The sequence below is a fragment of the Branchiostoma belcheri genome, unplaced genomic scaffold (genome assembly GCF_001625305.1).
Source record: "Branchiostoma belcheri isolate BF01 breed outbred unplaced genomic scaffold, Haploidv18h27 scaffold223, whole genome shotgun sequence".
NCBI classification, from domain to species: Eukaryota; Metazoa; Chordata; class Leptocardii; order Amphioxiformes; family Branchiostomatidae; genus Branchiostoma; species Branchiostoma belcheri.
Genome location: NW_017803747.1, coordinates 181367 through 197970, shown reverse-complemented (window position 1 = coordinate 197970; position 16604 = coordinate 181367). Strand labels below are relative to the sequence as shown.

General features: G+C 38.7%; 1 protein-coding gene across 1 annotated transcript; it reads right to left on the bottom strand.

Moving 5' to 3' along the window:
- Window positions 1-383: 383 nt before the first annotated feature.
- On the bottom strand, window positions 384-16600 carry LOC109470405 (eukaryotic translation initiation factor 4B-like). The gene is made up of 13 exons (XM_019769344.1): window positions 16519-16600; window positions 11405-11539; window positions 10694-10890; window positions 8452-8568; window positions 7951-8011; window positions 7206-7352; window positions 6698-6880; window positions 5763-5927; window positions 4355-4567; window positions 3368-3551; window positions 1563-1687; window positions 939-1110; window positions 384-390 (listed from the first exon to the last, which is right to left on the bottom strand). The coding sequence occupies exons 1-13, from the start codon at window positions 16529-16531 to the stop codon at window positions 384-386; spliced, it is 1719 nt and encodes a 572-aa protein (XP_019624903.1). The 5' UTR covers window positions 16532-16600.
- Window positions 16601-16604: the final 4 nt, after the last annotated feature.

Below are 16604 nucleotides of genomic sequence, written 5' to 3'. Positions count from 1 at the left end.
CCTACCCCTTCTCCGCAAGGAGGCGGGGGAGGTCAGGAAATCCACACAAGTCTCGACTGTAGTCTCGTGTTCTCGCGAGACTAGGTCACTCCGTGATCAAGATGTACAGTGGACATCGAAAATTTGGAGGTACGTGTTTCTACCTATCAAAATAGTCACTGATTGAGGAATATACTACTAACAGAAGATTCAAGATGTCTTTATTGAACTTTCACAGTGGACAACTTTCGCAGTCACTGAATTGCAGTCAATTTACAGTTTTTGACACTGACACATAATATTGCACATAATCTGGATTCTTTCATTTGGCAGAAATTGAAATGATTACAAAAAAATGTAGTATTGCTCATTAAATTACAATAATCATTGTTCAATTACAACATTTAAAAACTGTCAATAAAATATGCAGATTTAGCTGATCATATTTTAAAATGAATAAATTCTGTACATGTATAAGCAAGTTAAGGTTATTTCATTTCATCATGTCAACACGAAAGAAATAACAAGAATCCAGACATTGAATAGAGATGACCAAGGAGGAATATTTCCCATGTTCATTCAACAAGGTACACAGGCCTCGAAATTAACTTTTCATCCTATTGTCCCAGCACTGTCCCAAAAATAATCTTCAATTGTCCCGCTGTAACGATGAACGGTCCCAACCTGTTTTTTGCGAAGTATTGTATGACTTCAACTTGCAGTCAACTTTATTTTGCTTTTGCTCTTGGGGGGACTTTTCTGGAAAAAAGCCGAGACATGTGCCTGATAAACAAAAGAATGGCTGACATGCTGATGTTGCTTATTTTTCTATTGCCCAAAAAATGTCTCAAAGTGTCTTTTTAGTTGTCCCGGCCTAAATTTTAGTGGTCATTAGCCATCGGGACACCTTTAATTTCGAGCCCTGGGTACACATATATTGGATAAGAGAGTGACTGTACCTATTCTGAGGGGGTTCGCTGCGTTTCGACCAGGGGTTATCCTTCGGAGGGGGTGCGGGGATGGCTTTTGCGGGGGCGTCTTCTCTCTTTGGTGAGCGCGGGGACTCGTCGGATTGGAAGACTTCGTTTCCGTCAGCAGATCGCTCGCTGTCGTGTCTTTGATGACTGGACACTACAGAGAAGAAAAAGGTGACATTTGTAAATTACAGTTTCTACTTGAGGGCAAGTTCCATTGCTCATTACCACAAGTACAATGGAACAACCACTAAATATCTGATACCAGCCCAGAAAATTGGGACATCATCACTACGAAGCTTCAAACAACTCCTGCATTTAAATGTGCAAAGATTGGGTTACACTTTGTTCGGTGTAAAATAGCTAGCTGCCACCATGCCACGTGCCTGCGAAGCTGGTTATACCGGTTATACAGATACAGAAGCTGGCGTGTTACGCCAAAGGCAGTTATACCAGCTGTACAGATACAAATTCATGTTCCACATAGAAGACTAAACTCAAGGCCACGACCTAATGACTAGGGATACTGTATCATGTATATTAACTAGAGTACAAAAGAGTCTAAAGATTTTGAAGTAAACTAATTGATTAACGGCCATGTCTCCCTACCTGGTACAGGTCGCGGCCCTTTAGTTTGGCTAGATGAGCTGTTGTGTCGTGACCTGCCTGACGTCGCTGAGTTCTCACTGTCTCGCCGACTTCTGCCGCTTTCAGTCCGCTCACGAGGGGGGGCTCTGATGGGAGGGGGGGATTACAGAATAGTCAAAAAACTCTACACGATGTCCAGATAGTGCTGTGCACCTGAACTCATGATTAGGTTCAGATCCAGATTCAAGTCCAGAGGATTAGGTTCAGATCTGGTGTGGACTTGAATCCCTAACTCATAAGTCCAGACCTGAACCTAAACTTCTGGACTTGAATCCAGATTCATCTAAACTTGAATTCTGGACTTACAGCTGTATTCATGTAAGTCTGGACCTAAACCCATGGCATATACAAAATTGAATTTTGGCTAACATTTTGTAGTAATCACTGCACTACCAGGGTTTAGAAGCAAGATATCAACTTGTTTGCACAACACATCTGGGTGAAACTATGGCCACATAATTACAGAGGCTGACACATGACAATGCCTAGTGGCAATGTTTTCTTCACTTTGCAACACAAATTTTTAAATCTATGGAAGTGCTTCAGGTGGTTTAGAATGAACAAGAGAATGTGACATAATTCAGTTTTTGTGAGTTTTTTTTTTTACTTTTTTACAAGTCCAGAACTGGTCCAGTGAACCAGTACACAGCACTACAAATGTACAATGTACATGTATGTCCAGGGGCTCTTTTAGTCTTATGCATGGCTACTTCTATTTTTCTGGCCCCTTCATACAATGTATTATGAAAGCAGAAATTGTTATCATTCCAAATTATGAAAAAAATACAGGTTAAAATTGTTTATTTGTTCTCAGTTCTGACTAAAACTATTTACTATTGAAAAAGGTCCTGACTAAAGGCAGTAGGACTTTTCGGAAGAACATCATAAGTGTAACTTGCTGGAATTTTCAGGATGTTCATGAAACTTGGGAAGAAATCTCATTCCAGTATCTTGAAATTCATCCCAGTATCTTGAAATTTATCTCAGAAATTAAACCATTTTCCCTTTACTTATGCAATAAGCAGTATAATTTATAAATCAATTCTAGACTTAACTATGAAAATCTGAGCAATTCTGACTTCCACTTTCCATTTTCCGACTCAGTTACTACTTCATAGAGTACTACATGTACATGCCACACACTGGTGAGATTTTATGCTGTGCAAAACTGCAAGCACACATCTACAGCTTGGTCTACGGAGCAGAAATGTACAGTGTAGAAGATTAGTTTGCTGAAAAAAAACATGAAAATCATTGACAGAAATGAAGTACTACAAAAGACATAACTTGTTTCATCCAAGGTGGAAGGATATTATTTTCAAATCAAACAGGCGATTCAATCTTGTAACGTTTACCTTCTTAGAAGGAATTGTTTTTGCTCTGTTTCTTCTTCTTTAAACACATAAGGTCAATGACCTGGACCAGAGGTCTGTCACCATAATAACTGGTGCTGTAGCAGACACCCTGTGGTGTTGGATTACATTATGTAGCAAGTTGTAAGACAGAGTTGGAGGGGCTGGTCGGAGCAGTAATTTTGTTAGGCTACACCATTTGAAAGTGAATATTCTGCATTGGTTTTGCAAACGTTACCTTTCTAAGTTAAAACATAAATTGGTATTTAGAGGGAAATTGATGATTTCAAGTGCAAAACCATGCGAGTCAACAGCAACCTTGGAGGAAACAAGAGAACAGAAGAACATGGCGAAAGCAAAGCGTGGTGGTTTGAGTCACGAGACTCGTACCGAGACGCTCGCTCCTGGTGGTACCTCTCTTCCTCTTCCACCTTCTGTCGCGCTAGTTTCTCCTCGATCTCGCGTTCCTTCGCCGCCGTGTCCACGGGTTTGGCGGCGCCGAATATACTACTCTGGGACTTGGCTTGTGCCGGGGGAGGGGTGTTTTCCACAGGCTTGGTACGTTTTGCTAACTGAAGCTTGGGCCTCTCGGCAGGACCTAGAAACAAACAGTACTCAGTGTTAGAAATACCCATCATTCTGCAGTCTGCAGTTTGCAGACACATTTTCAATGTTGCAGAAGACAAATTAAGCAACCTACAACTTTTCAGACTGAGCACTGGTTCAATGGTGTTATCATAATTATTATATATTATATTTGAGAGATTTTGTGTTTACTATTGCCTCCATAAAGTATAATGTACTTCTACTAATTTTGCATATATTTTTCAAATTACATGACAAACGTTTGCCAACATGCAGTTTTGCATATGCCATGGGGTAACTAGGACCATCTGGACTTATAAGTTCTAAGCCTATTTGCAGAAAGTATTTCCGAATTGCAGAACAAAATTTTGACATTCTGCTACATGCATATTACAGAATGCTGAAAACAAATATGTCTACCACTGGTACTGAAGTATGACTAGCATTATACCACAGTATCATGGCCATGTTGCAATGTCATTCAGGTAAGGGGGGGGGGGGGGGAGGCTGATACAGAAAAACAATGGCAGTTTCTGGGCTTTGAAAACTCAGCTCTTTGGTCCAGAATCAGCTCCATAAACTACAGTAACTAGACGGTGCACACTGCTATCACAATCTATATTATTATACACTGTAAATCTACTGGATTGCACTGAGTGTGACCTATTCACAACACACATTATGACACTGTCAATTGCATTCCCAATGTATTACTACTGTACTACAAAATTATTTCAACCTCAAATTTCATAAAATCTCCTTTCCCCTCCTACAAAAGTAAAGGAATTTCCAGTACGAGATTGTTCATACATGTACCTCTCTCAGGTTCTCTGTCATCGCGGCCGCCCCTGAAGCCATCACGGTCTGGGAAGCGGTCATCTCTCCGTGATCCATACCTGTCCCCGAAGTCGCGCCCGAACCCGCCGCGGTCATCCCTGCGCCCGTACCCGCCCCTCCCGTAGTCGTCATACCCGCCGCCTCTTCTGTCATCGTCACGGTAACCCGAACCAAAGCCGCGCCGACCGCCTCCTGGGAGAATTCAAAAGAGATTGCTTAATGTTGTCTATATGATTTTCTTGTCATACGCATGAGAGCTCGAGAACAGTGCTCGAAATACTGGGTGCATGTGCACCTTACTGCACCCAAAATTGGAGCTGTGCACAAAAATATTATTGTAGGTATTTTTGTACACATCAAATTATAATAGTATGCAGGATATTACTAGCATCTAAGTGTCAGAAAAATAATAAAATTTTTGATTTTGAACTTAGCTCCCATTTCAGATTCAAGCTCAGAAGAGGAGCAGTAAGATCTATGATTAGGTTTTGTTTTATATGGTGCACCCGAAAAAATTTTGTGCACCCGATTTTTTAGGTTGGGTGCACCAGTGCACCTATTCCAAAAAATGAATTTCGAGCCCTGGAAAAAGAATAGGTCTAAAACACAAACAGCAACCCATTTTGTATAATTATAGAATACATAATATTCCCATCCACCTCTAGGACACATGCAAATGACAGGACACCACTACTGTAACCCAATGTAATCTTGTAAGACTAGATATAAGGTCAGCAAAAGCAGTGTTAGAAATACACATCTGAAGTCTGCATTTTGCAGAGACATTTTCAATAATGCAGAAGAAAAATTATTAAGTACCCTGCAATTTTGTACACTGAAAAATATCAGGCTAGGGGTTCAATGGTGTTGAAGAGCTTTAGTATTTACTACTGACTCCATAATATACAACAAATTTTACATGTAATTTCTAAGTTGCATGTAAAATGTTTGCAACATCCGGTTATTTATATGCCATGGGTTTAGCTTCGGACTTTTGAGTGTGCATTTGCAGAAAGTATTTTCAAATTGTAGAACATAATTTTGACATTCTGCAATATTGCAGAACAATGAAAATAAGTATTTCTACCACTGAAAAGATTCCAATTATGGTAGCTAGCTTCAGCTTATAGCAAGTACATGCAAGTCTACAGGAGACAATGCACCTTCCCAATACCGTTACCTTGGAAGTAAAGGAACTTTTATGCTTTACAACTTACAAGCATGCAGCCGAAAGGAAAGCTTCTACGTTTATGGAACATAGTGTTCCTACCTCCCCTATCATAACCCCTGTCTCCTCTATCATAGCCTCTGTCGCCATAGCGATCCCTGTCTCCATAGCGATCCCGGTCGCCGTAGCGATTTCTGTCCCCATACTGCGACCTCTCACCATCATCGTATCTGCCGCGGTCGCTGAAGCCTCGGTCGTTGTAGCCCCGGTCTCTCGACCCGTACCCCCGGTCTCTGTCGTCGTACCCGCGGTCTCGCCCGTAACCCCCGCGGTCATCGGATCTGCCGTAGCCGCGATCGTAACCGCCTCTGTCGTCGCTAGGACCTGCAAGAACAAAACAAAACTAGAAGGTCAAAAATTTGCAAAGCAAATGCATAGCGTTTATCTTCATAATATGGTCTAGCCTAACAAACTACTGCCCTGTTTATTCTTACTCTAACATATTCATACAATGTATGTATGGTGACCAGCCCCACCAAGGCTATCCTGCAACTTGCTACATGTACATAATGTAATCTATGACAGCTGTCTGGTCCAGGTCATTGACCTTATTGGTTCGAGAAGAAACAAACCAAAATGTTTTCCGTCTGCGAAGGTAAACGTAAGAAAAACAGCAACAGGATATAAGTAACAGTGTAAACAATTGTGTAGTGCTCTTCTGTTGTAACTAATTTTCTTACATTAACTTTTCCACAACTAGTTTCTTAGCTCTCTTTGTCACCTAACTGTTTACTTAACTGTTACCAATGACAATTGCATCTGATATTCTTAGTACAGTTCTGTATTCTCCTATTTTGCATTGTCATGTTTTGTATCAACAGGATTTTATTTTGTAGCTAGAAAGGTCACATTTTGCAAAGCAAATGCATAATGTTTACCTTCGCATATGGTCTGATCTTAGACTGTTAATTCTAACTCATTCATAATATATTGTCAGACAGGAGTTTAAATCCCTCTTGCTATAAAATTGCAACATGATGTAACCCAACACCAGTTACCATGGTGACAGACAGTCTGGTTCAGGTCATTGACTTCTAAAAACAGAGCAAAAACAATGTGTTTTCCTTCGGTAAACATAAATATAGGAATAGTACCTCTATCTCCATACTGATCCTGACTGTAGCGAATGTCCCGTTGGCCCGTGTCTCTGTCGCCAAAGCGACTGAATGCCGGTCCGTTCTCAGCGGAGGCTTTCCTCCAGTCGCCCGGCGTTCTGTCTTCATCCTCCGCACCGCCGCGGCCTCCCCGGTCCATGTCCCGATCACGGTCCCTCCGATCTAACATCGTACAATAATATCATATTTAAGATGAACTTAATATAACATTTGCAAAGCAAAATTGTATAATGTTTACCTTCGCATATGATATGGTCTGCTCTGTTAATTCTTTAATTCAAACGTATTCATGTATATGGTGACAAGAGTCTAAATCCCTCCTGCTATAACATTGCAACATGATGTAACCCAACACTCGTTACGATGGTGACAGACGTCTGGTTCAGGTCATTGACCTTATTTGCTTAGAGAAGCAAAGGAAGAAGGAACAGAGCAAAAACAACAATGTTTTCCTTCTGCAAATGTTAACACATTAATATCTTGGTACCTGAAAACCCCCCTCGAGCTGGGGGCAGGATCCCTGCTTCAGACGAGGCTTTTCTCCAGTCCCCTGCTGTTAACTCATCATACATGGCTCTGTCCCGGCCGTCTGAACGATCCTTACCATCCCGGTCTCCCCACCGAGAATCCCTGTCTGTGGAAACAAACAGTGCCTTTCATATTACAGCTGGGTATGGAAGTATTGTTTTGGGTGGCTGGGTTTATGGGTTTGTCTGTCTGTGTGTCCTTACTATCCCGGTCTCCCCACTGAGACTCTCTGTCTGTGGAAACAAACAGTGCCTTTCATATTACAGCAGGGTATGGAAGTATTGTTTTGGGTGGCCGAGTTATTGGTTTGTCGGTCTGTGTGTCCTTTTGGTTTCATGGTGACCCATGCCTTCATTGCTGCTGGTATGGAAGTATTGTTTTGGGTGGCTGGGTTTATTAGCTTGTCTTTCTGTGTCCTTTTAGTTTTATAGTGAGTGAGTGAGTGAGAGTAAGAGAGTGTGAGTGAGTGAGTGTGTGTGTGTGAGTGAGTGTGTGAGTGAGTGTGAGTGTGTGTTTGTGTGAGTGCGTGAGTGAGTGAGTGTGTGAAAGTGAGTGAGTGAGTGAGTGAGTGAGTGAGTGAGTGAGTGAGTGAGTGAGTGAGTGAGTGAGTGAGTGAGTGAGTGAGTGAGTGAATGCTTTTAAGTAGCATGGATATCTCGGGTATGAATTTGTACACAATATAGAAAGAAGAAACTTGTGCTGACCTTGTCCTCCTTGTTGTGTCTGGTCAGCCACATCTATCCTGATCTGACGATTCAGCAGTTTCTGTGGGGAAGAAAGTTCTAAATTGTAAAGAAATAATACAAAAAGTGTTTTACCATTTTTTGACACTTCAATGTCAGGAACATGCTGTATCCTAGTGTACAATAGTATCTTTACATACACAAACATATTGGGGTACCAGTGCAACCATATTCCTACTTGTATATTGCAGTCATACTGTCCAAAATTTTAAGAAGTGCATATGCACCCAGGATTTTGAGCCCTGTATATGGTAAAACATTGTCTAGCCTAGCTACATAGTTTTTTCCTTAGTCAGTTCTAAACACACTTCATATTGTTGTGGTATTGCTTGTCATCCAGACCAGTTGACATCAGGTTAATAAATGTCAATTCAGACCAAGCGCGGTTGGTACTGAGATGTAATCATTCAAGCAAAAAATGACCAGAAGTAAAGTGAAGTAAAAAAAAATTTGTAAGCTGACCTCATTGTTCATGTTAATGGCTTTGAGAAGTGAATCCTTGTCCTCGAATTCCGCGTACCCGAAACCCTTCAGCCGACCGCTGTCACCACCGTCACGTGGTAACCTTACCGTCACCAGCTGTAGTATGGAGAAAAAAAACACACACAGTTTAGAGTAGTGCTGTGTACCTAAACCCACATTTAGGTTCAGGTCTCCTGGATTCAAGTCCAGAGGTTTAGGTTCAGTTCCGGACTCGTAAGTCCAGACCTAAACCCATGGCATATACAAAATTGCATGTTGGCAACCTTGCAACGTTGTTTGGGCAAAACTTGGGCACATAACTATGGAGACCGACACTTGACGATGCCCGATAACAATGTTTTCTTCATTTTCGTATTTTGCAATAATCTATGGGAGGTTTTAGGTGCTTTGGAAAGAAAAGGGGTATGCGACATGTTTGTTTTTGGTAATAAGTCCGGAATCGCTTCTTGAGACTTTTAGTTTTTTTTTTTTACTTGAACCTAAACATTTTTACAAGTCTGGAACCGGTCCAGTGAACCGGTACATCGCACTAGTTTAGAGACAGTAAAATCTCTGACTTCAAATGACTCGATGAGATCAGCAATACCGTTGTTCACAATTTTTTTGTGGTACTTTTAAGCTCGCAGTTTTCGCAGTCACTTCTGTACCCTAAACTTATCATTACTGTGAACAAATAAATTCACCGACTTTCTTTTTTCTGCACCTGCTGTGAACATATAGTTCAATTGTCCATTTTTCTCAGATCGTTAAGTTTTGCCACCATGAACATAAAGTGAATCACATAAAATGTAGACCTGGGTGCCATTACGTCAAAAAGACAACGGTCAACAGTCAAAATCAGATATATCTGGATCTTGTGCAGTTATCTAGAAAATTTACCTGTATAAACTAGTTACAGTGTATCATGAAGTTATCAACTGACCTAATATTGATTCCAATTCTAAACCACAATCTAAAGTACACACATAAACAAGCTGATCACAGACTCAAGGACTGAAAAATAAAGACCATGTTATGGTAAAGCAGGACTTTTTTCAGGATGTACTTGTTTTCTGTCCTTGAAACACTGCCTTGAAAACATTTCGCAAATAACTGAAGTAATATAAGAGTGACGGCTTGAAATTCATTTTTGGGAATAGGTGCACCGGTGCACCCATTGGGTGCACAAAATTGTTGGGGTGCACCATATATAAGATATTAAGTTGTATGTCAGCAAAAACTAATTATGTTAAATTCCTAAAAAAAAAGTACTACAACCATGATTTTATAATTTTTCTGACACATAGATGTTGAGAATGTGTTGTATACTAATGAACATCTTTACATACATAAACCTACGAAGATACTTGTGTGCAAAAAAAAAAGTTGGGTGCACAGCTCAAAATTTGGGTGAACTAAGGTGCACATGCACCCAGTATTTCCAGCCCTGATACTACATACTCTACATTATATTGGTATATTTACATATACTTGAAGGTAATAATACACTTGTATGGGACAGTTTTGCCTTTTCCAAGTTCACAGTTTCTGGTACAATGAAGAATACAATAATTTGCCGATTTTGTAAAGTGCTCTATGTCTTAAATGTGATTTGTATACTGTTTCTGTTGCTTGTCATCCAGACCAGTTGACATCATGTTAATAAATGTCAAGTCAGACCAAGCACGGTTGGTACTGAGATGTAATCATGCAAGCAAAAGAATGCTCAGTAGAGTGCATTGACAATTTTGAATACAGATCACAGATCTCAATTAACTTCCCGATTGTTTTACATGCAGTTTCATTTATTCGGCAAAATTTAGTACTTTTCTTACTGTTATTGCTATAGAAACAGTTCTACTAAGCTGAAAAGATCGTGTATTTGCAGAAAGTCTTTCCAAATTGCAAAACAAAATTTTGACTGCAGAACAAAAAAAAGTATTTCTACCACTGTGTGATATGATACGTGTGGCGTAACCGCAGAGTGCTCGACTCGGAACCAAAACGTCCCGGGTTCGAGTCCTGACATGATATCGATCTTTTGCCCTTGGGAAAGGCACTTTACACGACTTTCCTCACTTAAGTCAAAATAAGACAGTTATTGTCTGTATTAAAATATAAATATTGTTTGCCCTGTATTTGTTCTATGTGCCCGGTGTGGGACACTACACCAGCAACAACTGCCTTTGTTCCACGTGTATTGTATTGTTACAATCTCAACAAATGAAAAATCAAATCAAACCTTCATATCGCGGAAAAATCTCTCGATGGCTTCTTCATCCACGTCGTACGAGAGGTTCCCGAGGAAGGCGGTGTAGGGCGGCTTGTCGGGGATGCGCGAGGCGTCGAAGTCTGCCATCCTGGCGGAGCGCGGGGCCGTGGGGAGCTGAGCACGGTCAATCGCAGAGGAGTAGCCTGAGTCGGACCAGGTGGGAGTGGCTGGGGGGGAGAATTGTTGAATGTGTTTTAAAAACATCAGAGACTACTGCTCACTTCAAACTTCTGCCAACTGTTCATATAATGTTCTGTGACTGACTAGTATGTAGAATATGTTTCTTTCATTTGTACATAATGTTAACTTCTTTTTGTGCTTAATGTGTGTTTTTTTTTACCATGTTATCTGTTGCATATGCGTTTTAATTTCTGAATGATCCCTGGAGGATAAGCCTTTTGGGCTTAAGGGCAATGGCAGTGTTTTGTTCATTTTGCAGCACAATTTTTTGGCTATTAAAGCTTTCAGGTGGTTTAAAACAAAAAGGGGAATGTAACATGTTTTTTTTTTTTTCTGGAACTGGTTCCAGATGTTTATTTTTTGGGGACGTGAAGTTGAACCTAAACATTTTTACGAAGTCCGGAACTTAAGTTCCAGCAAACCAGTACAGAACACTTCTGGAAATACAACATTAGTTTTCGTTTGTCTAATACTACATCCAAAATCCTGAAGACAACATACTGTCATAGTCCAGTCCCTCCGTCTCATCTGCCCAGTCGTTAGACTTGGGTGCCATGACATAGCTGGTCGGAGCCGCATCGCCAAGAAAGTCATTCAGACTCACGGTCTGTCCCTTTGCCTTCTTCTTCTTCTTGCCTACTTAAAAATAAGGCAGAAAAACAGTCAACACATTGAAGCATTACAGACAACTATGTTGAGTTAAAACATCACACACAATAATGCCATACTTCTTAAAGGCAGTGTATTTTGAGGTCTTGGATACCTGATTTTTCAAAGTCAATATTCTAGTCATTTATCTACATACTGAGTTAAAACCACACTATCCCAATGTATATTGACCCTCATGGAGCAAAAATACCCAAAATTCTGACAGAAAAAAGGCACTGGAAGGACCTGGGATGATTTTTAGGGTACAACACTTAGAATAAAGGACTCATCTTGGGGCTTATTTTCTGCAGTTTTAAATACCCAGAGTATGAAATACTTATTGAAATGTGCTATATAATGTGAAGCAGTATGTGTCAAAATCACCAAGATTGCCTTATTCAGAATATTCTAGTTTTGCTGCCCTGAAATCGCATTGGATGCATTTAATGAAATAAAAACAGGTGATTGTTTTTAAACGATGACAATTACAATTTACCTCTGTAGACAGTAGAATCTTACGTCGCATTCTAACTAGGTTTCCTGTTTTTGTATTGAGCCTAAGCTATTATATACTCTGTATACAGCCTTGCATGTAAATTACAGATTGAAAAGCTATATGGAAGCCATTGGGCTTCCTTGGCCATGGCCAGGTATCCATTTAAATTAGAATGTCACATTTGTATAGATTATACTATTTATACTATATTATATAGGTTTAAACTGCAGGAGAAGGATAATCAGTCCATGTTATCCAAGACCTACATAAATATGTACAATGTTACTGTATATGTTACATACATCACTGAAAAACATTTTCCATGACATAAAAATCCTTGGGTGCTCTTCATGGTTTAACACCCATAGGGGCTAAAGCATTGCAGTGCATACTTCGAATAAATCAAGCTCTGGCTTGAAAATGTTCCTGGAACATAGCCAATTCTTTTTATTGAAAGGCAGGATAACAAAGATTCAGCACAAGTGCATCTCATGTCTTTTGTGGACCAAAAGATGTGCATATAAATTATAACATCAGGGCTCAAAATTCATTTTTCGGAATTGGTGCACTGGTGCGCCCAACTTACAAAATTAGGTGCACAGAAATTTTTTTGAGTGCACCATATAAAACAAAACTTAATTACAGATCTTACTGCTCCTCTTCTGAGCTTGAATCTAAAATGGTAGCTAACTTCAAAATCTTACACAAGTACATTTTGTACTACAACAAAGGTTTTATGATTTTTGTGACACTTAGATGCCAAGAATATCCTGTATTCTATTATACATAATTTTGATACGTACAAAAATACCTACATACATTGTAAATATTTGGGTGCACCGGTGCACCCACAGAAAAAAAAATGGGTGCACAGCTCCATATTTGGGTGCACTAAGGTGCACATGCACCCAGTATTTCGAGCCCTGATATAACATGTATGTTGCAATCATCAGCAGTCACTAGAAAATTAAAGAATTTTTATAATGTGCATCATGCATATGATAATGTGGCTGCAATCCTGTGTAAGCAAGTCAGTGGTCAGAACACCAGATAGGAATCAGCTGCCCTTGCAGTAAAAGTCAATTCTGACATTGTTATCTCCAACAACTAACCCAATATAATAGTGATCAAATGGCAAACCAACCTCATTTCACAAGGTCAAGTCTATGCATTCTGCTGGCTCATTTGGTACAAACAAACTACGGAATAAAATAATAGAAAAAGAATATCTAAATCTGGTTTCACTAACTAACTTCCAGTAAGATAAAAATTCCAAAATGCACATAAAAATTGTACAGAATATATCTCAATCTGTATGGAGACAGTGGGTATCACCGCTGGCATTTCAAAGTCAGGAAAAAACATTTGCCTTTATCTTCTAAGACCAGACACAACCTCTCAATGACAGATTATAACTGGCCAAGACAACAGCATAAAGCACTACTTTATCAGAATGTGTGCACTTGAATAAATGGGAACAAAGTACCACAGATTTTCTAAAATATATCCTTTACAGTACATCTATTACCGTATCATAATGTCTTTTTTTTATGCAAGTTTTCCAATGAAATGAATTACAGGGCCTGCATAAAAAAGGTATTTCTGCAGAGAATAATAAATCATACAGTGTATGTGAGGAATACAAATTCATTTATACAGTAAATTTACTGTGCATCAAATTTAGGTGATGCTAAAGAAAAAATCAGTTTTTACAATGTAGTAGATTATGCACAGTCAAAACTGTACCCTGAATTTTAGTAAAGATAACACTTAACTAAGTTAAGTCATTTATGAAAATTTAAAATCATTTCCATAGGTGAAATAGTGTCAAAATACAAACATGTACATTGTAAATACTGTTTAATATTTTAAACATATGACTATAATGTCCATGAATTTTGCTGATCAAGATTTTCATTGGTATTTTCTTGACATTGCCCCATTCCAACCTGTTTGAATTTAAAACAACAATAACCTGGAATCTGTGAATCAACTGTCTCATAATAAAGGTTCAATCCCACAGCAAGAGATTCAATATTTAAAGTCAGGCAAAACGGTAGACAACTAGCTATAGGTACAAATAAATCAAGACACTTTGGGACTGAAAAATGTGTCAAATGCTGACAATATGACTCATTATACCATTATTTTCCCGTGCCTCAGTCACCAAACAATTGCTGAGTTGTCTAACTTGTAAGACAACACTAACTCTTGTCCCAAGAAAGTTTTATCTTTGAGATGGGACAATAAAGTTTAACCTTGCCATCCATCAATACTTGTTAATAAAAACTTATTTTAATCAACATTAGGTTTATTACATAAATATTGCTTAATAACTCGCAACATTTGTTGAGGTCAAACATTCCCTAACCCATACTTAAGAGCCACGCCCAATACTTGCCTTGTGATGTGCTTCACATTGTACTAGTTATAAAAACTATTTATATGGCACTAGTGACATTTAGGCCACACCAATTTAATTTCTTGGTTAACGGATTTTTCTAGAAAAATAATGGAGCGGGCGGGCGAAAAAATAAAAAATAAAAACAGGCCTAGGCATCGTATTATGGCCCAAAATGGTACGATAGGAGCCATGAAGTCAACACACCAGGCTGGTTCAAAATTTAAACAATGAATTTTGAACTTTTAATGATACCACTGTATTGAAAGATGGAATAACTGTAACAACTAGGATGAAAAAGACTGTTTTCAACTGTTCAGGGCAAAATATGAGTATTTTGCAGTTGATTCTGGATTTTTATTTTTATTTGCAAATCAGAAAAAAATGAAGCGGCGAATCTGTTAACCAAGAAATTAAATTGGTGTGGCCTTAGTGACATATATTTATGTGACTAAGCTACTAGTACAGAATCAAATCATGAATTTAATTTTCTTGGATTCTCCTAAACAACATGTAACTTGAAACAGACACAGTTTCTCTTTTCTTTAGTTTGAGAAAACAAAAAAAATAAGGGTGTACAGTGTAACTTGTAATTATACATGATCACTAGACTCACTGTTTATATTATTTTAAAACCACATTATAAGTATTCCATAGAAATATATTTTGGCTTCAGGTTACATTTTCAATGTCCTTTCCTGATTTGCATATTATTATCAGTAACTTTATTACTATTTTATTACTAGCAGATTCCCTTGGATGAAAACTGATTTGCTGATATTTCATGTTCATCATTTTATGTTTATTATCTCATGTAAAGAACAACATACTAACCTTGGTTCCCCACATAAAAAAATGAACATTGGACTACCATGCAATTTTTTTAATGTGAAAAACATACATATGGTGGGAGGAAATTAAAAACTGAGCAACAAACTTTGCAAAGGCGTTTGAGCTAATCGACACCATAAGATAACATTGATGTCATAGATGAAATCTCATGGTTTTCATATGATTTATAATAATTTCCAAATTACCCTTTTTTGTTTCAACATGGACATTATCATGCCCTTGGTTTCAACTTCAGAAATGATATGATTATGAATTGTAATGGTATGATTATCAAATATATGATCAATTTGCTTCTTATGATCACAGATTAATTTTCCTCTACTAATAGAAATTAACATCGACCTTTTCCATAAGGCCATGTTGATTTGATTATATGGATGACATCCGCGGGCGCATTAATTTTCGTCCGTTTCCAAGAAAAAGTTTTCAACCATACTGTAAATCGTACAAAACAGTTGCAAAATGAGCAAATATATACCGTAAGTTGAAAAAAAAACATTGGAAAACGATACCAATGTTGTAGAATGCCAAAATCGAACGAAAAAGACGAAAATGTAAAAAAAATGAATTTGAAGACTTGATTATTCGCCAAACCATACTCTACATGTCATTTGTTCAACCTTCAAAATCACGTAGGTTTAATGAAAATTTTTTTTCTTTTTTTTTTTATTCGCACGCTCGAATCAGTTTTGGGGTTCCCAGAGGATGTCATCCATATAATCAAATCAACATGGCCTAAGCTATATATCATTATGGGAAACGTAAGTTGATAACAGAATTTGCGCATGGACATATGATGTCTTCCCATGCGGCATGCTAACGTGTCAGTGTACACAAATCTTTCAACGCCATCGCTAAAAAACGTTCTTCCACTAAAACAAATCGACAGCTAGCAATATAACCTAGCTCTAGCCATACAAACTACAGAAACATGCCCAGACCGATTGAAAATTCTGAGCATTGCGCAATAAAAAAAGTCCTCGCTTCATGCGATCGGCCGACAGCGACAAAATCTGCATGCGGCAATATGGTAGCGCCATTTCAATCTGCCCAATTTCTCTCAAGTCATCGCGTTAGATCCCGGGATAACACCAAAAAAACTGGTCAGATTTTCCCCATGTAATCTCTTTTATCCATCTGACTAACTCGTGTATTCGGACTGAGAGATTTTGAGGAAAACTTGAGGAAAATTCTGGGGAATGAACGAAAATTTCTCACCTGCTGCCGCCATGTTGATCTAGGTTATGGGAAGTGCCCGGATGTTGGCGATGACTACATTTTTGGTATTTTGTGGGGGTGGAACT